The 23,676-nt window shown below is 46.1% G+C and overlaps 1 protein-coding gene across 2 annotated transcripts in view; it reads right to left on the bottom strand.

The window, feature by feature from the left end:
* Positions 1-23,676, bottom strand: part of esr2a (estrogen receptor 2a) — a 159,178-nt gene that overhangs the window by 41,874 nt on the left and 93,628 nt on the right. For both annotated transcript variants that reach the window (XM_059648914.1, XM_059648915.1), the window contains exons 4-5: positions 21,549-21,665; positions 49-354 (exon numbers count right to left, since the gene is read on the bottom strand). In XM_059648914.1, the coding sequence (XP_059504897.1) occupies positions 49-354; positions 21,549-21,665 (423 nt within the window). The remainder of the gene's footprint in view (positions 1-48; positions 355-21,548; positions 21,666-23,676) is intronic.

The following is a 23,676-nucleotide window of genomic DNA, read 5'->3' on the forward strand; positions in this document are numbered from 1 at the left end:
CTCTACACTGTCCCTTTTAACCCACCCCAGGACGGGGGTTAGACTTACCGGGAACTTTCTTGGCCCAGGCGATCATGTGAACCAGTTCCCTGTCAGCCAGATTGGTCAGTGACATCATCATGGAGGCCTCGGTGTAGGGTTTGTTGGGTTGTTTTAGGGAGTAGACATTGGGTGGTTCCGCCTCTAACAAGGAGCTGAGCAGTTTCTCTGGGTCGAGCTGTCCCAGGCACGGCTGTGTGATATTACTGAGCTCACTTTGAACAGTTCTCTTGCTTCTGCTCCCGTGCTGTGCTTGTGGACTGGAGAGGCGGCTCTGTCGGCTGAAGCGATAACTGGAACGGTCTCTCCTTGTGTCTGTGTCAGAGACAGAAAGATTGAGAGAGTGAGGCAGAGGGGCTGGGGAAGGGGTCACTGCAGGGCTGGCTGGTAATGAGTTTCCTGTCCCTCTATGTGGCCCAGTTCTGACCGTTTTCTGAGATTCTGTGATTCTATCTAAAATTAGTTACAAGCTCCAGCCTCTTATTGGTCACTCCATAGGATAGATGGGACAGGATATTAGGAAACGAGGGGGTTGGGGAATTGAGGGATATCGGGAAAGCGTTTGAGGGAAACAGTAAGAGGGTTTGAGGTTTACAGGGAAAGGGCTTGAGGTTTATAGGGAGAGAGTTTGGCGTTTACAGGGAGATGGTTAGAGGTTTACAGGGAGAGAATTTGGGGTTTACAGGGAGAGCGTTTGGGCTTTACAGGGAGAGGTTTGGGATTTACAGGGAGAGGGTTTGGGGTTTACAGGGAGAGGGTTCAGGGTTTACAGGGAGAGGGTTTGGGCTTTACAGGGAGAGGGTTTGGACTTTACAGGGAGAGGGCAATTAGCTGATACCCCAGTCATGGTCTGCAATAGGACACATGAAAAAAAATCTAATGAAATTGAAAACATTGGCCAGCCTTTGCCCCTTAATAAATGATCTGTATTGTGAAAGCATTTTGTTCCAGATTGTGTGACAAGTTCGAGAAAAGGTCCTTTCTCAGTTTTACTGAGAGAGTCATCCTGCTGAGATGCCGAGGACCGTGAGGCCTCTGTGTAAATCGCCAGGGATACAGCCTCAGACCGAGGGAGGTTGAAGGAACTGAGTCACTTCCTGGTTACTAGGTCAGAGCCTCAGGACAGTAACCAGGAATCACAGGCACTACCTCTTCTATTAATCTGCTTCATTAATGCCGCTCTCAATCTTCTCAACATCAAAATATTTGATCATAGAATCCCTACAGTGTGGAAACAGGCCCTTCAGCCCACTAGGTCCATGCTGACCCTTAGAGCTTCCCACCCAGGCACATCCTCCTACCCTTTCCTTGTATCCCATCTAATCTACACATCCCTGATCACTACGGGTAATTTAGCACGGCCAATCCACCCTGACCTGCACATCTTTGGACTGTGGGAGGAAACCGGAGCACCCGGAGGAAACCCACGCAGACATGGGGAGAATATGCAAACGCCACACAGACAGTTGCCCGAGGCTGGAATTGAACCCGGGTCCCTGGCGCTGTGAGGCTGCAGTGCTAATCGCTGAGCCACTGTGCCATTTGAAGTTGGTGAAATTATATCTGTGGCACAGTAATTTCTATTCTCCACACAGCCAGCCTCATCAGCAAGATAGAAAATAGAACATTACAGCACAGTACAGGCCCTTCGGCCCTCGATGTTGTGCCGACCTGTCATACCGATCTCAAGCCCATCTAACCTACACTATTCTAGATGTGAAGTTTCATTGAGAAATGACCACAAGGCCATAAAGTCCTCATTCAGTTCCCTTCCCAATTCCAAACCTCAAGCTCCTGAATCCCTATATCTTCACTCCACGCCCCATCACTGACCCTACCCGCATTTAATCACCCTCCCACAGCCCCGCGCACACTGTCCCATGATCTATCTGAAATAACTCCACAGAGACCAGTCTCCCACCACCAAGTCATTGCTTATTTACACGTGGAGAGTTCTTGGATAAAGGGGAAGTACGATGAGATCTAGGTGTTCTTGTACATCAGTCAATGAAAGCAAGCATGCAGGTACAGCAGGCAGTGAAGAAAGCTAATAGCATGCTGGCCTTCATAACAAGAGGAATTGAGTATAGGAGCAAAGAGGTCCTTCTGCAGCTGTACAGGGCCCTGGTGAGACCGCACCTGGAGGATTGTGTGCAGTTTTGGTCTCCAAATTTGAGGAAGGACATTCTTGCTATTGAGGACGTGCAGCGTAGGTTCACGAGGTCAATTCCCGGAATGGCGGGACTATCATATGTTGTAAGATTGGAGTGACTGGGCTTGTATACTCTTGAGTTTAGAAGGATGAAACGGGATCTGATTGAGAGGCCCAATCAGGGATCACATATTCTATGAGGTCCACCTGGCTGACCTCGTTAGAATCACTGTAACCACCCACCCAATTAATACCCCACCCACAGCCCCGTGTACACTCTCCTCCCATCACTGACCCTACTCCCCATTTAAGTCCCCTCCCACTGCTCTGTGTACACACTCTCCCCCCATCACTGACCCTACCCCGCCACCCACGCCCCCCCCCCCCCAACCATTTAATCCTGTGTAAATTTTTTAAACAAATACTCCCAGAACCTCTGGGGTGAGGTGGATAAGTTTGGAATATTGCTCCTTCTTCATGTCTTGCTGATACGAAATTGTTGCCTCCCTTTTCTGACCTCCCTCAGCAACCCTGTAACCTCCGTCTGCGTGGCCCTCTGACCCGCTCCTCTCTCTGTTCCAGTCTGAGACGGTGCTGAACCCTGTAGTTTGGGGCTAGAATGAGACAGTCAGTACAGCCAGTTTGGAACCATTCCTAACTCTGGCTGTGAACTGGGATTTGAAATCCATTTGTAAGCCTGACTGTAACAGTATGGGGTCCACACTCTCTCAGAGTCTGCAATCAGAGGGATAGCTGGCTCAGGGTGTACTCTAACAGTGGGAGTTGCTGCACTGTTTCAAAAATGCTCAGCAAAGATACACAACCGCTAAGGGAACGCAGAAGGAAAATGCCAGATTCTGGAAATCTGAAACAAAAGTGGAAAGTGTTTGTGTGAATTCGGTTATTCCCTCTGATAAATGTGGCCCTATTATTGGTAGTGACAAGGAGAATTGTAACTATTGTTCATTCGAGTGTAGCATAAAACTGAAAGGGGCCCAATCACAGCTAATGAGGGAAATTCGGGATCATCACAGATTGGAGGAAGGAGCATACAAATTGGCCAAAAAAAACAGGAGACCTGAGGATTGGGAGCAGTAATGGCATTTCAGTAAAATAGGACAGAGGAATTGATTAAGAGAGAAAAATAATGTAGAACAGTGTGCAAATGTGTGCAGAAAATGTGCACACTGATTGTAAATGTTTCGATTGGCTTGTGAAGAGGAAAAGTTAGCGAAGACCAGCGTAGGCCCCCTACAGTCAGAAGTAGGAGAATTTACAATCGGGAACAAAGAAGTGACTGACCCTTTGATTCTAACTTTCACATATGAGGACACAAATTACATCTACATAGGTAATCCTACAACATCGGGCAGCACTAGGCTTATTCCTCGGAAATGAAGATGGTCGAAGTTTCAGTAGGTAGGCATTTTGGGAATAGTGACCATAACTCTGTAAGTTTCAAAGTTATTATGGAAAGGGATAAGATTAGTGCATAAGATAAGTGTCTAAATTGGGAGGAGGCCATATTTCATATCGTTAGACAAGACCTGGTAAACAGGCCAGGATACATTCAGGAAGCGGGAGTCTTTTAGAAGTAATACAGTGAGAGTTCAGAGCCAGTGTATTCCACTAAGAGTGAAGGGCTAGGGAAGCAAATGCAGTGAGCTCTAGATGTGGAGGGATATTGAGAGTTTGATGAAGGAAGAGAAGGGAGCATATATCAGGTACGACGCATGAAAAGCAGGAAAGGCCCTTCAAAATTATAGAGAATGTAGGAATTTGCTCAAAAAGGAGGTTTGGAGGGTAAAGAGAGGCCGCAAAATGATTTTTCACAGATGGTGTTAAGAAAAGCACCCAGGGTTTTTTCATTAGTATTTTTAAAGGATTACTGGGCAAAGAGTGGGGTCTATTTGGGAGCCAGAGGATGTGGGTGAAGTCCTTAATGAATATTTCTCATCTGTATTCCCAGATGAGAAAGACATTGTAGTCGGGGATTTCAGTTGGGACGGTAAGATTCTAGAACATGTTAAGATTAAGAAGGAGGAAATACAAGATGTTTTAGTGAGTATAGAGAACAAAGAACTAAGAAAAGGTGCATAAATCCCCAGGGCCTGATGAGATGTGTCCCAGGCTGCCATGACAGGCAAGGGAGGAGATAGCAGGGGCCCTGATGGAGATATTTATTACCTCGCTGGTCATAGGTGAAGTGCCAGATGGCTGAAGGATAGCTAATGCAGTTCCTTCGTTCAAGAAAGGCAGCAGGGAGAGGCCAAGGAATTACAGAGAAGTTAGTTTGACGCCATGGGGAGGAAAATTATTGGAAATAAAATTCTGAGGGTCGGGTTTGATCAATACTTGGAAAGGCAAGGATTGATCATGGTTATACAGTGTGGATTCGGGAGAGGGAGATCCTGTCTGACTAATTTGGTTAAGCCTTTTGAAAATGTGACTAAATATGTTGGATGAAGATAGTGTAGTAGATGTGGTTTACATGGACTTCAGTAAGGCCATTGACAGGGTCCCACATGGAAGGCTCACCCAAAACTAAGAGCCCATGGGATCCCAGGCAAGTTGGCAAACCGGATCCAAAATTTGGTTTCAAAGAGGAGGCAGAGGGTGATGGTGGAGGGTTATTTTTGTGATTGGAAGCCTGTGACCAATGGTGTACCACAGGGATCAGTGCTGGGATCCTTGCTGTTTGTTAGCGACTTGGATGTGGATGTAGAAGGTGTAATTAACAAGTTTGCAGATGATGTGAAAACTAGTGGTGCTGTTGGTAGTGAGGAGGATGGTCTCAAGGTGCAGTATGATATTGACCAGCTGGTAAATTGGGCAGAGCAATGTCAGATGGAATGTAATCCCAATAAGTGTGAGGTGATGCATTTTGGGAGCTCTAATAAGGGAAGGACATACACAATGAATGGTAGGTCCCTAGGGAAAACTGAGGAACAAAGTGTCCAAGTCCATAGATCCCTGAAGGTGTCAGCACAGGTGGATAGAGTAGTGAAGCAGGCACACAGGATGCTTGCCTTCATTAACCAGTGTGTAGAATATAGCAACAGGGAAGCCTTGTTGCAACTTTATAAAACATTGGTCGGGCCACAGATGGAATACCGTGTGCAGTTCTATCGGAAGGATGTGATAACACTGGGGAGGGTGCAGAGGAGATTCACCTGGACATTGCCTGACATGGGAAGTCTCAGATATGAGGAGAGACCGGATAGGCTGGATTTGTTTTCCCTGGAGCAGAGGGGGGTCTCCTCGAGGTAAACAAAATTATGGGAGGTATAGACAGGATAGATCATGAGAATCTTCTCCCCATGGCAGATGCGTCTGCGACCAGGACTGTAAGTTTAAGGTGAGGAATAACTGGTTTAGAGGAGATGTGAGAAAACGGTTTTTCACCCAGAGGGTGGTAGAAATATGGAATGTGCAGCCTGAGGTGGGTGGGGGTGGTGGGTATGGGAGGAGGGCTCGGAGGCAGGTACTCTCACAACATTTAAGCAGCATCTGGACAAGCACTTCAAATGGCAGGGTATGGGAGCCTTGTAGGTAAATGGCACTATTGTTGTTTGGTGTCTGTTGGTCAGAAATAGACACGATGGGCCAAAGGTCTAGCTTTATAGCTGTAACATAACTCTAAGATAGTGGTGAGGAACACAGAATTTATTGAGGTGGAGGAACTTAAGGAAATCACTATTCATAGTGAAAAGGAGTGAGGGAAATTAATGGGATTGAAGGCTGATAAATCGGTAGAGTTTAATAACTTACATTTCAGTGTACATAAGGGAATGGCTGAAGGAAAAGTGAATTTTTTGGTGGTTACTTTCCAAGATTCTTTAGATTCTATAAGAGTGCTGGGAGGTGGCTAGTCTAATGCCATTGTTTCAGAAAGGAAGTAAAGAGAAACTAGGAATTATTATCCAGTCAGTCTGACTTCAGTAGTGGGGAAAATGTTAGAATTTAATACATTAAAAAAAACTCCGGAACATAAATAATAACTGAGCACTCAGAACACAGTGGCAGGATTGGACAAAGTCAGCTTGGATTCACACAAGAGAAATGTTTGAAAATTCTACTGAATTCCTTGTGATGTAGCTGCTAGAGTTAATCAGGGAGTGCCAGTGGATAAGGCTTATTTGGATTTTCAGAAGGTTTTCAACAAAGTCCCACATGAGAGATTAATGTGTAAAACCAAAGGGCACGGGATGGGGGGAAGGTAGTATATTGCGATGGACAGAAAACTAGTTGGCTCTTTTCCAAAGGTACACAGCACCTGGTGGAACACCTCAGGGTACCTTGGCCAGCCACAATATATGTTAATGATTTAGTTGATGGAGCTGACAGACAGCACAAAGCTGGGTGGAAGGCTGAGCTGTAGAGATGTGATTTGGACAGGCTGAGTAAGTGGGTGAATGTATGGCAGATACAGGATAATGTAGGTAAATGTGAGGTCATCCAGTCTGGCAAGTTGGGCAAGGGGGGAGTGCAGTGGGATCTGGGTGTCCTTGTGCACCAGTCACTGGGCCATGCAGGTGCAGCAGGCAGTGAAGAAAGTAAATGGGATGTTGGCCTTTGCAGTGAGAGGGTTCGAGTACAGCAGCAGGAATGTCTTGCTGCAATTACACAGGGCCTTGGTGTGACCACCCCTGGAGTATTGTGAGCAGTTTTGGTCTCCTTATCTGAGGAGGGATGTTCTGGTGATGGAGGGAGTGAGATAAAGGTTTACCACACTGCTCCCTGGGATGGCAGGGCTGATGTATGAAGAGACTGGGTCAGTTAGGACTGTACTATATGAGTTTAAAAGAACAAGGGGGCTGGGGGTGGGGGTGATATCTCATTGAAACCTATAAAATTCTACCAGAATTAGACTGGGTAAATGCAGGAAGGATGTTCCCAATGAGTGGGGAGTCCGAAGCCACGGGTCACAGTCTAACAGCACAAGTTGGGCTATTTAGGATTGAGATTGCCGGGGATTTCCCTATTTCCTTTCTTGAAGAGAGGAATTACATTTGCCTCTCTCCAGTCCTCAGGTACGACTCCAGTGGAGAGCGAGGATGCAAAGATCAGCTAGTGGGAAGGATTTTCCTGGGAAGGAACCAAGGGATCGGTTAAAGTGTGTTTGCTTTAATGCAAGGAGTATCAGGAATAAAAGTGATGAACTTAGAGCATGGATCAGTACCTGGTGCTATGATGTTGTGGCCATAACAGAGACATGGGTTTCTCATGGGCTGGAATGGTTGCTGATGTACTGAAAATTTTGTCAAACATTAAGATTGACAAGTCGCCAGGCCCGGATCAGATTTGTCCTCGGCTGCTTTGGGAAGCGAGAAATGCAATTGCTTCGCCACTTGCGAAGATCTTTGCATCCTCGCTCTCCACTGGAGTCGTACCTGAGGACTGGAGAGAGGCAAATGTAATTCCTCTCTTCAAGAAAGGAAATAGGGAAATCCCCGGCAATTATAGACCGGTAAGTCTCACGTCTGTCGTCTGCAAGGTGTTAGAAAGGATTCTGAGGGATAAGATTTATGACCATCTGGAAGAGCATGGCTTGATCAAATACAGTCAACACGGCTTTGTGAGGGGTAGGTCATGCCTTACAAACCTTATCGAGTTTTTTGAGGATGTGACTAGTAAGGTTGATGAGGGTCAAGCTGTGGATGTGGTGTATATGGACTTCAGTAAGGCATTTGATAAGGTTCCCCATGGAAGGCTCATTCAGAAGGTCAGGAGGAATGGGATACAGGGGAACTTAGCTGCTTGGATACAGAATTGGCTGGCCAACAGAAGACAGCGAGTGGTAGTAGAAGGAAAATATTCTGCCTGGAAGTCAGTGGTGAGTGGGGTTCCACAGGGCTCTGTCCTTGGGCCTCTACTGTTTGTAATTTTTATTAATGACTTGGACGAGGGAATTGAAGGATGGGTCAGCAAGTTTGCAGACGACACAAAGGTCGGAGGTGTCGTTGACAGTGTAGAGGGCTGTTGTAGGCTGCAGCGGGACATTGACAGGATGCAGAGATGGGCTGAGAGGTGGCAGATGGAGTTCAACCTGGATAAATGCGAGGTGATGCATTTTGGAAGGTCGAATTTGAAAGCTGAGTACAGGATTAAGGATAGGATTCTTGGCAGCGTGGAGGAACAGAGGGATCTTGGTGTGCAGATACATAGATCCCTTAAAATGGCCACCCAAGTGGACAGGGTTGTTAAGAAAGCATATGGTGTTTTGGCTTTCATTAACAGGGGGATTGAGTTTAAGAGTCGTGAGATCTTGTTGCAGCTCTATAAAACTTTGGTTAGACCGCACTTGGAATACTGCGTCCAGTTCTGGGCGCCCTATTATAGGAAAGATGTGGATGCTTTGGAGAGGGTTCAGAGGAGGTTTACCAGGATGCTGCCTGGACTGGAGGGCTTATCTTATGAAGAGAGGTTGACTGAGCTCGGTCTCTTTTCATTGGAGAAAAGGAGGAGGAGAGGGGACCTAATTGAGGTATACAAGATAATGAGAGGCATAGATAGAGTCGATAGCCAGAGACTATTTCCCAGGGCAGAAATGGCTAGCACGAGGGGTCATAGTTTTAAGCTGGTTGGTGGAAAGTATAGAGGGGATGTCAGAGGCAGGTTCTTTACGCAGAGAGTTGTGAGAGCATGGAATGCGTTGCCAGCAGCAGTTGTGGAAGCAAGGTCATTGGGGTCATTTAAGAGACTGCTGGACATGCATATGGTCACAGAAATTTGAGGGTGCATCCATGAGGATCAATGGTCGGCACAACATTGTGGGCTGAAGGGCCTGTTCTGTGCTGTACTGTTCTATGTTCTATGTTCTATGTTCTATGAGATGGGGAGAAATGTCTTCACCCAGAGAGTGAGAAGCCTATGGGATTCTGTCACGGAAATCAGTTGGGCCAAAACATTCAATGTTTTCAAGCTGGAGTTAGATATAGTTCTTAGGGCCAGAGGGATCGGATGTATAGGGGAGAGAATGGGAAGTGGGGGCTGAGCTGTGGTCATATTGAATGCCAGAGCAGATTTGAAGGCCGAATGGCCTACATGTGCTCCTACTTTCTATATTTTCATATTTCTATGAAAATGCATCTGGCCTTTTAACTGAACTGGAGTGGCTGAGGCATTGATTATATTTAAAAACACACATTATAAGGTGCGAATTCTGTGGAGGAAATGTCTGGGAGATTTCTTTGGGGGACTTTCTTCTGTCGCTTGTTATACTCCTGCTAGCAGTCTGCACTTACTCAAACTCATTACGAGCCGTTGACAAGAACATTATGTTCTGGATATTAACACCCAAAGTACATTGGAACTTGTAGCGTTTGTGATTCCCAATCGAGTTAGCTCCCAACTTCACTGACCTTTCTGCAATTACCTAACACTTGTTCTCCAATTACATCCATTAACAACACAACCCAACACACATCTCTCAGGGCCATGGTAACACCTGGTCACTGCCTTAAGATCTGAGTGCCACAAAACTTACAGAGCAAAGGAAGGAGTGGGGCGACTCTCCCTCTCTCAATCTCTCCTTCTCTATCTACCCCTCTATCTTCCCCCCGACTCCCTCCCTGTCTCCCTCTTCCTCTCCCCATCTCCCTTTCCACCTCTCTCCCTTTCTGTCTCTCCCCTTGCCCGCTCTCCCTCTCTCTTTCTCACCCCCCTCTCTTTCTCCCTCCCCCCCTCCCCCTCTCCCCTCCCACTCCCACTCCCTCTCTCCCACTCTTTCTCTCCCTCTCTCTTTGTCCCTCTCCCTCTCTCTCTCCCTTCCTCCCTCCCTCTCTCCCGAGGTGTCGTACAGAAGCTGGCTCAGGACACCTGGGAGGGGGGAACAATATGAGGGGGAAGGTCCGTGTGTAGAAACATAGAAACAAAGTAGACCAGAGCTGGAACAGGCCATTCAGCCTGCTCCACTGTTCAATATGGTCATCACCTCAGACCCTTCCTTGGTTCACTGGACTCGAAACATTAACTTTGATTTCTCTCCACATACCCTGCCAGACCTGCTGAGCTTTCCCAGTAATTTCTGTTTTTCTTCCTGATTTACAGCATCCCTCAGTTTTTTTTTGGTTTTTATACAGAACCTACATGTGCTTCGCCAACAATGACTTTTGGAGTTAATGTCAGTTTGTGAGTTTTCCCGATGACATTCCCTGGAATGAGAGTACAGATTCAATCCAACAGGAGGTCCCGCAGTAAGCTAACCCTGAAAGCTGTGCTGTGACCAACAGTAGCCTCCGGACATTCGCCCTCACAAAGGTCACTCCATCGGTCAGCACGGGAAGCATTGTTAGCACGCTCCCCACCCTGAGGCACAGGCTGCCGGGGTCATTCTCACCAACCCCCCCCCACAGCACAGACCCACAGTGGGGGTGGTGGGGGGATGGTGGGGGATGGAGGGATGCTGGTGACGAAAGGCAATGTTGCTGCACCATTTCTCAGCTCCATCATCCTTGCTGCAACATCCCCCCCTCACTTGCCATCAACACGAAGCCTCCAGCTGGAGGCTTTACTCTGTATCTAACCCTATGCTGTCCCTGTCCTGGGAGTGTTTGATGGCGGACAGTGTAGAGAGAGCTTTACTCTGTATCTAACCCTGTGCTGTCCCTGTCCTGGGAGTGTTTGATGGGGGGACAGTGTAGAGGGAGCTTTACTCTATATCTAAACCCGTGGTGGCCCTGTCCTAGGAGTGTTTGTTGGGTAGAGTCAATTGGGAGAAAGGAAGTTAGAATTAGGTGCTGGTAAAATGGCAGGGAGTGAAAACATTGCATGGTCCCTTTAAAATATGATGTGCTTTTGCTGTACTTAAAGATTTAACATGGAGATCCATGAGCAGCAGCTTGAAAGTTTGCAAGTACACAGAGAGCAGCCAGATTGAAACATTTATATAGAACGGGTGTACACTTCGTGGGCCGAGCAACAGTTTTTTTTACCAAGACAACAGGTTTTTAACTTTAGCATCAATATAAAAGAAGGGGTCAGTTGGATAAAGACCCCAGAACTAGCTGCCATCTGCCAGAGCTAACAGCCCTCAGCTCCCAAGAGATGTTTGCTGGTCTCTCACAGCCTCCTCTAAATTTTAGAGAAAGCACCATCTAAATAACAACAATTCCAACGGCACAACTGGTGAATATTCCTGACAGAAGAATGGACGGAAAATGATAGAACCCCTACAGTGTGGGAACAGGACATTCAGCCCAACAAGTCCACACCGCCCCGCCGAAAATCATCCCACTCAGATCTGTTCCCCTAAGCCTGTGTTTCCCATGTCTAACCCACCTAGCCAAAACATTCCTGGACACTACGAGCAATTTAGCACGGCCGATCCACCTTGCCGGAATGTCTTTGGGCTGTGGGAAGAAAGCACCCAGAAGAAATCCACACAGACATGGGGAAAATGTGCAAACTCCATGCAGACAGACAGAGGGTGGAATCAAACCTGGATCCCTGGCGCAGTGAGGCAGCAGTGCTAACCAGTGAACCACCTTAAAGGCACAGAACATTCCAGAAGACACATAACCGGGCTGTATTTTGGAGATAATGGGAACTGCAGATGCTGGAGAATCCGAGATAACAAAGTGTGGAGCTGGATGAACACAGCAGGCCAAGCAGCATCTTAGTAGCACAAAAGCTGACGTTTCGGGCCTCGGCCCTTCTTTTTATAAGTGGGACTTATATTTATTGGAACAGCATACTATTAGAATCTTGTTTTATTCGGAAATGGTTAGCAGTTCGAAGGGATTTACTTGGTTTGTTGATAGTGTAGTCGATTTGTTCACTATTAGAGTTAGATAAATAATTAGTTACTTTTTGATTGTAAAGTGAGTGTTACGGATTTATTATATTTAACCGCTAGATGTTGCTGAAAGGCAGGTTACACCACTTTTCACACTGCTTCTACACATTATAGTGTGAAGTGCTCCTATTTGGGTGTTTCGGTTAGTTCTCCGGGGATGGGTGGGGGTCAATCTCTGCTTCATAACAGATTGGGGCCTTGACTGGGATTTGGACATATCTGGAGTACAAAATATCCCAGATGCTTTAAACAGACTTGGGACTAATGTCCCAGATCTTTAAATAAAACTTCAGTGACAAGTGGAAAATATGTTTAGTTTTGGTTGCCAAATGTGGGGAAATGGCTCTTAACATTTGCTAAAGAGACACTAGGAGTCAAAGATGCTTCTCAAAATTTCCAAGAAGGTTTCGAAACACAGAAACAGGAAACACTTTAAGCATTAGCAGACAGGCTAGAATTGGGTTAACTAGGGATAAGAAGAAAACTGTAACAGAAATGTAAGAAAGAAATCAGGTCAGACTTATATCGAGTTTGAAAGAATTAAACAGAGCAACTTCAATAGTTGGGGAGAGCATTAAAGATAGAAAAGACATAGAAGATCTTAGAGATGTTATCCTGCTGGAGGAGTTTAAAAACACTTCTAGAAGTGATAAGAACGCAAGTTGAGGAACAAAAAGTTTAAAACAGTGAGAAGAGCTGCAGAGATGGGAGAGGAATATGCATTAGTGCACAATTCGAAATCTAGCTTCCAACAGTAATATCATTCCGTGAGGGATAGAAATTGGGAAAGAGGGAGATCCTTCAATGAAAAACAAAAGTAGCTCACATTGGGAGCATCTTATCACATATGAAAAAATAAATCCAAGAGGGTGGAGAGGAGATGAAGGACCTCAGGTGTATTCACTGTAATGAGGCGGGACACACAGAGTCACAGAGCAGGTCATTCAACAGGATGTGGTAAAGTGGCTAAACCAGTGGGATCAGTTGAGGTGGGGAAAGAAATCCCAAGACAAGTTGAGGAGCTGCAGAAGAGCGCACAGCCTAGTCACAGGCTGGACAGTGAGACAGTGCCCGATCTTTACAAAGCCTGCACCTCTGTTGGTAATGTAATGAATGGCCTAATTTCTGCTCTTAAGACTTTGGGTCTTGCGGTCAAAATGATAGAATCCTAAGGCGGAAATGGGAGACCACGGCAGCCTAGTGCAGAGGGGAAAATGGCTGGAAGTTCACCGGATTGTGTTGTTGGTGGCACACAGACAGGAAGTAATGCAGGTCGCACACAAATTACCTGTAGGAGGTCATCCAGGAGTGAGGCAGACTCAGGCCAAGGTACAGTAGCATTTCTATTGGCCTGGTCCACATAAAGGTGTGGTGGAACTTTGCTGTACCTGTTAAACGGTGTGTCAGGTGGCAGGAAATCCACAGGCCGTAATAAATCCAGCACCTTTGATGGTAATTCCCTCATTTGAAGAACCTTTCACATGGGTTATGTTTGATTGTATCGGTCCCCTCACTAAAAACAAAAGTGGGAATTTGCTAATATTTGTATTTGCTAAACCTAACATACGTGTCTATCACACTTCCGGAGGCAATTCCGTTATGGAATGTCAAGGCAAAATGGTTGTGGAGGAGTTAGCCATGGAAGGAGATTCAGTCAGACCAAGGGTCCAAATTTACTGCCAAATTATTTGAGGTGGTCATGGATAGTTCAGGCATCAAACACTTTAAATCAAGTGCATACCATTCTGAATCCCAGGGAGCACTGGAAAGATATCATCAGGCTCTAATGACAATGCTGAGGGCTTACCACCAGGATTACCCAAATGATTGGCATAAAAGCATCCCATTTATATTACGCCAGTTGCCATTAGAGATGCTCCAAATGAATCAGCTCACTTTACTCCATTGGAATTGATATTCAGAGACTAAGTAAGAGTGCCTTTAAAATTAATGGAGGAAACATTGATAGGGCCAAAGTCAGAGATCTCACAGTTGGATTATGTATCTGAGGTGAGAGAAAGATTAAACAGAGTAACAGAGTAGGTGATAACAAAGTGTGAAGCTGGATGAACACAGCAGGCCAAGCAGCATCTCAGGAGCACAAAAGCTGACGTTTCGGGCTCCACGCTTTGTTATCTTGGATTCTCCAGCATCTGCAGTTCCTATTATCACTAACAGAGTAGGTGAATTAGCTAGATAGCATTTGAAGGTGGCATAGCCCCTAATAAAGCAAGAAGCAGATAAGAAATCTCAAATTCAAACGTTCGCCCATGTGGATAACGTATTGGTGCTGTTGTCAGTGGTAGATGTCTTCAAAACATGGTTTAGAGGTCCCTATCAAATTGAGAAGTCAAGTCAGGTGAATTATCTGGTAAAGATGCCAGATAGGAAAACAATTTATCAGGTATGTCATGTCAACATGCTGAAACCTTATTATGACAGGGAAAAGAACCGGAGAAACAGGAAATAGGTACTGCCACTCAGAGTGAGGAATCAAATCTAGATGTGTCAGAATAAATTGAATAACGAGGAAGTCCTTAAAGTTTGGGCGATGGTAGTAAGCTATCTTTCTCAGGAACAGGCGACTGAATTGAAAAACTTGTTACAGTGCAATGAGGACCTAGGTACAGATACAATGGGGAGAACTAACACCATAGCACATGAGGCTGATGTTGGGAATCCTGTTCTGTTAAAACAACACTCCTACAGGCTCAATTCTCTCAAAGCAGCACAGGTTCAAAAGGAAGTGCAAGTAATGCTCCAAGATGACATCAGAGAGCCGAGTCAAAGTGAGTAGAGTTTGCTGATCGGGTTGGTTCCCGAAACCGTTGGTGCTTAATGACTTTGCATGGATTATCAGAAGGTCAACGCTGTGACCAAATCTGCCTCACACCCAAGGCTGGAGGACTGAGTGGAGAGAGTAGGACAAGCCACTTTCATCACCAAGGTGGAAACACTTCACGATTACTGGCAGAGAACAATAGGAACTGAACATTTTGGTGGACAGAGCAATGCCAGGAGGTATTTGAGATTGAAAAACAGTGTAAACCACTGTGCCAGTTTTAGCCATGCCATGTTTTTTGAAATCCTTCAAAGTTGCCATCCACACAAGCGATAGGGGTTAGAGTTGTGTTGTTACAGGAGGATGATTGTGGAATTGAAAGGCCAATCGGTTATTTTTCCAAAAAAACTCAATATCCACCAGCAAAAATATTCAACCATTGTAAAAGAGACATTGAGTTTGAGACTGGCCTTACAACATTTTAACGTTTATGTTGCCAACAATGTATCAGAAATGATTGTGTACACTGATCACAGCCCTTTGACATTACTAGAAACATTTAAGGGCAGGAACACCAGATTATTTCACTGGAGTTTCACATTACAAGCACTTAATTTACAGATCGTACATGTTGCAGGTCGTGAAAATATTATTGCAGGTGCTTTATCATAGTTTAAAAAAATACCTATACAAGATAGAAACAGTAGTATTCAAAGTTATATATAAACAGAGTTAATAAAAAAATGTGTAACTGTAGATTAATGGGTTGTGGATCGAGTAACATAATGGAGTTAAGGTATTGTTTTAAAAGAAAAAAACAGAAAAAACTGAATTTATGAAGAGGTTTTCTGCTCCTCTGATGCTGCTTGGCCTGCTGTGTTCATCCAGCTCTACACCTTGTTATCCTAGAAAAAACTGAAGCCATCTTTTCATAATGATGGTTCATTTTTTAGCAGGGGTGGTGGAAGGTGTTTTGAAGTTGGGTAGAGTATTTGTGGATCAGGAGGTAGAAAGTTAGAATTTAGTGTTTATAAAATTCGAGGGTGGAAAGCGTTGCATGGTCCGTACTTGAATAGTGTAGGTTAGATGGGCTTCAGATCGGTATGACAGGTCGGCACAACATTGAGGGCCGAAGGGCCTGTACTGTGCTGTAATGTTCTATGTTCTACGGTCCCTTTAAAAGATGATGTATTTCTTCTGTGCCTAGAGAGTTCAAATGGATATCTGTGAGCAGCAGCTTGAAAGTTTGAAATACCCAAACTGAAACATTTACTGGATGTGAGTTTGCTCGCTGAGCTGGAAGGTTAGTTTTCAGCCGTTTCGTCACCATTCTAGGTAACATCATCAGTGAGCCTCCGACGAAGCGCTGGTGTTATGTCCCGCTTTCTATTTATCTGGTTAGGACATAACACCAGTGCTTCGACGGAGGCTCACTGATGATGTTACCCAGAATGGTGACGAAACGTCTGAAAACTAACCTTCCAGCTCAGCGAGCAAACTCACATCTAGAACCTCAACCTGAGCTACAAATCTTCTCAAAACTCGCTGAAACATTTACATTGAAAGGCCATACAGTTAATGGATCAAGCAACAGTTTTTACCAAGGCAACAGGCTTTTGAATTTAACCAATCAATTTGAACCACGTACTTCAATACAAAAAAGCCTATTAAATTTAAGTCTGATGGCTTTGACAACATAGGACTAATCCTACTAAAAGAAATATTGATATGTCATCAAGCGTACAAAAGAAGGGGCAGCTAGACAAAGCCCCTAGAACTAGCTGCCATCTGCCAGAGCTAACAGCCCTCAGCTCTCAAGGCAGGAACAGGATACTGATTGTGGATGATCAGCCATGATCATACTGAATGGTGGTGCTGGCTCGAAGGGCCGAATGGCCTACTCCAGCACCTATTGTCTATTGTCTATTGAGATGATGACTGGCTCTCATAGCCTCCTCTCTATCTGAAAGAAGCACCAGCTACCTAACAACAGAACCAATGACACAACTAGTTAATATTCCTGATAGAAGAATCAATACAGCAGACACAGAACATTCCAGAAGGCATTTAACCTGCCTGCAGTTTCAAGAGAGTAATTTTTTTTGTATAAGTGGGACATGTATTTATTGGAATGGCATACCATTAGAATCTTGTTTTATTTGGGTGTAGTTAATAGAAGGGATTTTTTTCAGTTTGTGAAGAGTGTAGTTAATTTGTTCACTGTTATATTTAGATAAATAAATAAATTGTTACTTGTTGATTGTAAAGTGAGTGTCAGGGATTTATTTTATTTAACAATTAGAAGTTTCTGAAAGGCAGGTTACGCCAACTTTCATCCTCCTTTTACAGATTATAGGGTGAGGTATTCCTCTGTGGGTGCTTCAGCTTTTGTTCTCGGGGGTGGGGTGGTTCTACCTTCACTTTATAACATGGTGATGGTATAGAGGAAGCGTTTGGTGGGGGACAGTGTAGAGAGAGCTTTACTCTGTATCTAACCCCGTGCTGTCCCTGTCCTGGGAGTGTTTGATGGGGGACAGTGTAGAGGGAGCTTTACTCTGCATCTAACCCTGTTCTGTCCCTGTCCTGGGATTTTTTGATGTAAAACGCTGTAGAGGAAGCTTTACCCTGTATCTAACCCATGTCAATCTGACCATTAATTGTCTCCTGGTATTATTCAATCCTGACAGAGTGAGTTGGTATTCAGTTTGAATTATGGGGTGAAAGAATGTTGTTTTATGCTAAAGAAATGTTGCAAGTGATCCCAAGGCTGGGAGTCGGAATTTTCGAAGTGCCTGTTTGATTGCCTGGAGACTAACACAAACACAATCCATCTTTTTGTCCGTCACTCAGGCCAAGAAGTGGAGCAGATGTTCAGCACTGGTGGAACATCTGGTTAAATCACTCTCTCCAAACCAAAGACATGCAAAGGAAAGAGGAAAGAAAACGGAGTGAGATTTTTACCTATCACGGGGGTCAGCCCTATCGATTTGCCAGTGCTCGCTGGATTTGCTCAGAGTTCATTTATATCTCCTCTTCCTCACTGGAGCATCGGAAAGCAGGCTTAATCCTCAGATACCTTCCCCAACAAACTCCACATAGAGACAGCGAAATGATCACTTTCTGAAGGGCTGGCGGTATCTTTGGGATACAGCCCATGAGGTTGATGGGTAGATCTCCACAGCTCACGGTTCAGAATGCCAGCAAGCAATCCTTCCATTAATCATCTCTGTGACTTCATCCCAGAAATCCATTTGAGTCAAACACAAGCCCTTACCATCTCCTCTTCATCAACTCAAACCTCTCCATGGGACACAGGAGTAACAGTAGGCCATTCAGTCCCTTGAGTCCATTCTGCCACTCAATCAGATCAAGGCTGATTGACAGTCCTCAACTTCATTTGTACTTTCTGAGAAGACCATCCCCAGCTCAAGTGTTTAAACTCAATCACTCATGGATCCCAGGGCTGCCCTTAAACCCTTCCTTGAAAAAGCAGCGCCACATCCAATTCGCACCTCCCGCTTCAAATCTCAGGAAGACTGGAAGATGACAGAAGGCCCATCTGTGTTCTCCAGCCTTCTTCCCCGCTTTTCCCTCAGGAAGCTGGAGTGCAAAACCAGGCAAAGTATCTGCTCTGAGTACAGCTGGCCTTTCCACTACATCCTTGTGATTAATTTTCACCTCATCCATGATTTCCACCATCTGCCCTGTTCTCCAGTATTCCAGCCCAGCCCTGCGCCTTCCCATGTAGGTCACCCTTGTTGTCTCTTATGGTCTAACTCCACCTCACACACCCCACTTACTATTTACAGGTGGAGAGATGATATTTTTAGATTAGTTGCCATTCTCTCCTTACTCTCTCTCTTTTCTAGTCTTATTCTCCTCTCCATTTCCCCTGACCTGCATCTCACACCCTCTTTTTCTTTCATTTTGCCATATACCACTTCAGGCTCATCATTCGCAGAGCCATCAGTTTGGTTCACTTGCCTGAGAACATAAGGGGCAGCACGGTGACTCAGTGATTAGCACTGCTGCCTCACAGCCCTGGGGACCTGGGGTCAATTTCACCCTCAGTTGACTGCCTGTGTAGAGTTTGCACGTTCTCCCCATGTCTGTGTGCATTTCCTATAGTTTCCTCCCACAGTCCAAAGATGTGCAGGCTAGGTGGGTTGGCCTTGCTAAATTACCCCATAGAGTTCAGGGGTGCCTAAATTAGGTGGGTTACTGGGGGGCTGGGTCTGGGGGGGATGCTCTGAGGGTCAATGTGGACTTGTTGGGTCGAAGAGCCTGTTTCCACACTGTAGGGATTCTATGATTATCTTCACCTGTACAATCTTTGAAGGGAAGTCATTGCTTTAGAACATAGAACAGGCCCTTCGGCCCATGATGTTGTGTCAAACTTTTACTCTAAACCTAAGGTCTATCTAACCTTTGACCCTACCTTACACTATCATCCATATGCCTATCTAATAGCTACTTAAATGCCCCTAATGAGGCCGACGTCACTACCCTCTCTGGCAATGCACTCCACACCCTGAGTAAGGAACCTATCTCTGACATCTCCCCAATATCCAGCGCAACACACTTTAAAACTATGCCCCCTCATAATAGCTACCTCCACCCTAGGAAAAAGTCTCTGGCTGTCCACTTTATCTATACCCCTGATCATGTTGTGCGCCTTGTTTTCTTCCAACTTTCCTATTAAATGTTGGCTCCATTCCATCATCATAAAATTCAACTTTTTTCCATTGAAATCACCCCTTTGGCAATTCAGAATAGATTCACCCAATCATACAGTCATACAGCTTGGAAACACATCGTTTGCCCCAACTCGTCCATGCTGATCGATTATCCCAAACTAAACCACTCCCACTTGTCTGCATTTAGCCCAGTTCCGTCTAAACATGTTGTAACTATATCAGCCTCCATCACCTCCTCTGGCACTTCACTCCATAAATACACCAGCCTCTGTGTGAAAAAGGTGCCCCTTAGGTCCCCCTTTTTAATCTTCTGCCTCTCACCTTAAAAGGATGCCCCCTACTGTGGGGATTTGACTTTGGCTATTCACCTGCCCCTCGATTTTTGTAAACCTCTATAAGACCACCCCTCAGCCCCCTATGCTCCAGGGAAAACATCCCCATCCTCTCCAGCCTTTCCTTTTAACTCCAAACTTCCAGCCTCGGTTGCATCCCTGTAAATCTTCCCTGCACCCTTTTCCAGTTTAGTAAGGTTTATTTTAGATTGAGACCCTCTCTTCATTTCATTGAAATCAGCTCTTTGACATTTCAGAATGTTTGCTGTGGATTGTTCCTTGTTTTTCTCCAAGTACTAAGATCACTCTTACCCAAATGCTCCCCCGACAGGTCCTAGGGTCTCCTTGGACGATTTCCTATTTCCCAGCACTAGATCCGGGGATGCCTCCTTCCTGAGTATACTGATGAGATACTGGACAAGGATGTTTTGCTGAGGATATCTCAGAGATTCCTTTTCCACTTTGCCCTTCACTTTGACATTATCCCAACTGATTTATAATTCTACATTACAAGTTATTGATAATAATTAAGACCCCATAATGTCATAAATTGTCTCACTAATATTCCTGACTTACCAAACTCACCAACAAGGTCAATGTTGAGAATACTGTGGGAAAGTAGAATAGGTACCTGGAGAATTCCTTGCTCTGACTGACCTACAACATCACAGGGCTTGCTCTGTGGGCACTGGTCTCAAATGTCCCACATCCAGGGACATGTGCCAGCCTCTGGGAACCCACATGGCACATCCCTGATCCACTTAAAGGACGCTCTGCCGCTCGGGCAGCCCTGGTAACTCTCAGCAATGCTGCAGTGAGGACATTGTGTTCTCAGGGACACACACCTCCCCCCACCCCTCGACCAGCTCAGGGACTGCACCAGGCTCTATCTCCTCACTCACTGTCACAGCGCTCACTCACTCCGAGCCTAGCCCAATGCTCACAGCATTCCCTCTCTGGCCTTGCTGTTTAGCGCCTGGCCCCCTCAGGCTCACGGCGCTGCCCTGCCTTGCTGTGTAGTGCCTGGCGCCCTCAGGCTCACGGCGCTGCCCTGCCTTGCTGTTTAGTGCCTGGCCCCCTCAGGCTCACGGTGCTGCCCTGCCTTGCTGTTTAGCCCCTGGCCCCCTCAGGCTCACAGTGCTGCCCTGCCTTGCTGTTTAGCGCCTGGCCCCCTCAGGCTCACGGCGCTGCCCTGCCTTGCTGTTTAGCGCAGCAAGCTTCTCCTGGTTGCCTTGAAAAGTCAGCTGGGGTGGAGAGGGTGAGGGGTTACCAACAGTCTCTGATGCCAGCACAGAGGTGTTTCTTTTTGATGGAAAAAAAATGGTACAAGCTGTTCAGTACTTCACAATCGCTGGCTGCAATCTCGCAGTTCTGTTACTGCCACCCACAAGTTCTAAAGCTCTTCACTATTTGAGACCAGAGCCTCCCCCTGTCCCATGCCCCTCAGTCTGACTAGCTGAATAGAACATGGAACAGTACAGCACAGTACAGGCCCTTCGGTCCATGATGTTGTGCCGAAATTTTGCTCTAAACCTAAGGTCTATCTAACCCCCACCCCTACCTTATACTACCATCCATATGCCTATGTAATAGCCGCTTAAATGCCCCTAATGAGGCCGACTCCACTACCCTCTCCGGCAATGCATTCCATGCCCCTACCACTCTCTGAGTAAAGAACCTACCTCTGACGTCTCCCCGATATCTACCTCCACTCACTTTAAAGCTTTGGGCTTTATTTGGTAATTACCGGATTTCATCATCCCAACTTCGTAGCACTTGCGTAGTCGACAGGCCTGGCAGCTCTTCCTCCTGTTCTTGTCGATGGTGCACTGGTTAGTTGCCGGGCAGATGTAGGCATTGTGCCCTGGAACAAAACACCACAGAATCAGCCAGCAGAAGGAAGCAAGCACCTGCATTTACGCAGCGCCTATCACTGCCACAGGAAGTCCCAGCAGCAACCAAGAACTTACCTTTCTGAAAACTCGTTGTTTTATTTATTCAGGCACAAGATGTGGGCAGCATTAGCTGGGCCAGCATTTATTGCCCATCCCTAATTGCCCAGAGGGCAGTTAAGAGTCAGCCACATTGCTGTGGGTCTGGAGCCACATGTAGGCCAGACCAGGTAAGGATGGCAGATTCTTTCCCTGAAGGGCATTAGTGAACCGGATGGGAATTTTTTGATGAGTTTTATGTGGTTACATGGTTGCCATGAGATGGCTATGCGCTGGGGGTGGGGCTGGGCTGCACGCTGTGGGGGTGGGGGGAATAAGGGAACATGCGCTGAGAGGGGAACCTGGGAAGCCGGGCCAGGATGGAGCACAAATGGGATCCATCTTTGTACCAGGGGAGTGGTGCGCAGCGCCCAGCAGGGAGCTGTGGGGGCAGTGGGGAGGGAGGGAACAGTGTATGAGTTGGTAAAAGGCTGGGGGACACAGGTCAGCAGCAACGGGAAGGGGGGCAAGAATACAATATGTAATCACACTGCCTATTATGGGGGGAACATTGGATATTATTACAGCTGCAGGCAGTGCATTACAAGACAGAAGACCATGTATATCCGTCAATATATCATACCATATTATACAATAACACGTGTGTATTACAGGGTAGAATATATTATACAATAACATGTGTGTTACTGGGTAGAACACACGTGAACATAGATAAATTGATGTCAGCAGCAGGGTGCAGCCCATTCGGCCTGGAAGCCGGGCTGGGACCAAAATGTACTTTCTGTGGGCTATTAGTGACGTTGGGAAGGACCTTGTGGTGCGGGGCTTGTCGGGGGAAAATAATGGGGTGAGGGGTGGGAATGGGATTCAGGATCTAATATGTGAAGAAAATACAAACTTTACAACAGAGACACAGAGTAAGTCCGCAGTACAGTTATTCTGATAGACACAGAGGGAGAGTCGGTGATGTACAGACACAGAGAGACACGGAGAGAGAGTCAGTGATGTACAGAGAGACAGAGACACGGAGAGAGAGGCAGTGATGTACAGAGACACAGAGACACAGAGAGAGTGTCGGTGACGTACAGAGACACGGAGAGAGAGTCAGTGATGTACAGAGACACAGAGACACAGAGAGTGTGTCGGTGATGTACACAGACTGAGAGACACAGAGAGAGTGTCGGTGTTGTACAGAGACACACAGAGAGTGTCGGTGATGTACAGAGACACAGAGAGAGTGTCGGTGTTGTACAGAGACACAGAGAGAGTGTCGGTGTTGTACAGAGACACAGAGAGAGTATCGGTGATGTACAGAGACAGAGATACACAGAGAGAGTGTCGGTGTTGTACAGAGACACACAGAGAGTGTCGGTGATGTACAGAGACACAGAGAGAGTGTCGGTGTTGTACAGAGACACAGAGAGAGTGTCGGTGTTGTACAGAGACACAGAGAGAGTATCGGTGATGTACAGAGACAGAGATACACAGAGAGAGTGTCGGTGTTGTACAGAGACACACAGAGAGTGTCGGTGATGTACAGAGACACAGAGAGAGTGTCGGTGTTGTACAGAGACACAGAGAGAGTGTCGGTGATGTACAGAGACACAGAGTGTCGGTGTTGTACAGAGACACAGAGAGAGTGTCGGTGATGTACAGAGACATAGAGAGAGTGTCGGTGTTGTACAGAGACACAGAGAGAGAGTCGGTGATGTACAAAGACACAGAGAGAGTGTCGGTGTTGTACAGAGACACAGAGAGACACAGAGAGAGAGTCGGTGACGTACAGAGACACAGAGAGACACAGAGAGAGAGTCGGTGACGTACAGAGACACAGAGAGACACAGAGAGAGAGTCGGTGATGTACAGACTGAGAGACACTGAGAGAGAGTCAGTGATATACACAGACTGAGAGACACTGAGAGA

Source organism: Stegostoma tigrinum, chromosome 10 (genome assembly GCF_030684315.1).
Source record: "Stegostoma tigrinum isolate sSteTig4 chromosome 10, sSteTig4.hap1, whole genome shotgun sequence".
Taxonomy (NCBI): Eukaryota; Metazoa; Chordata; class Chondrichthyes; order Orectolobiformes; family Stegostomatidae; genus Stegostoma; species Stegostoma tigrinum.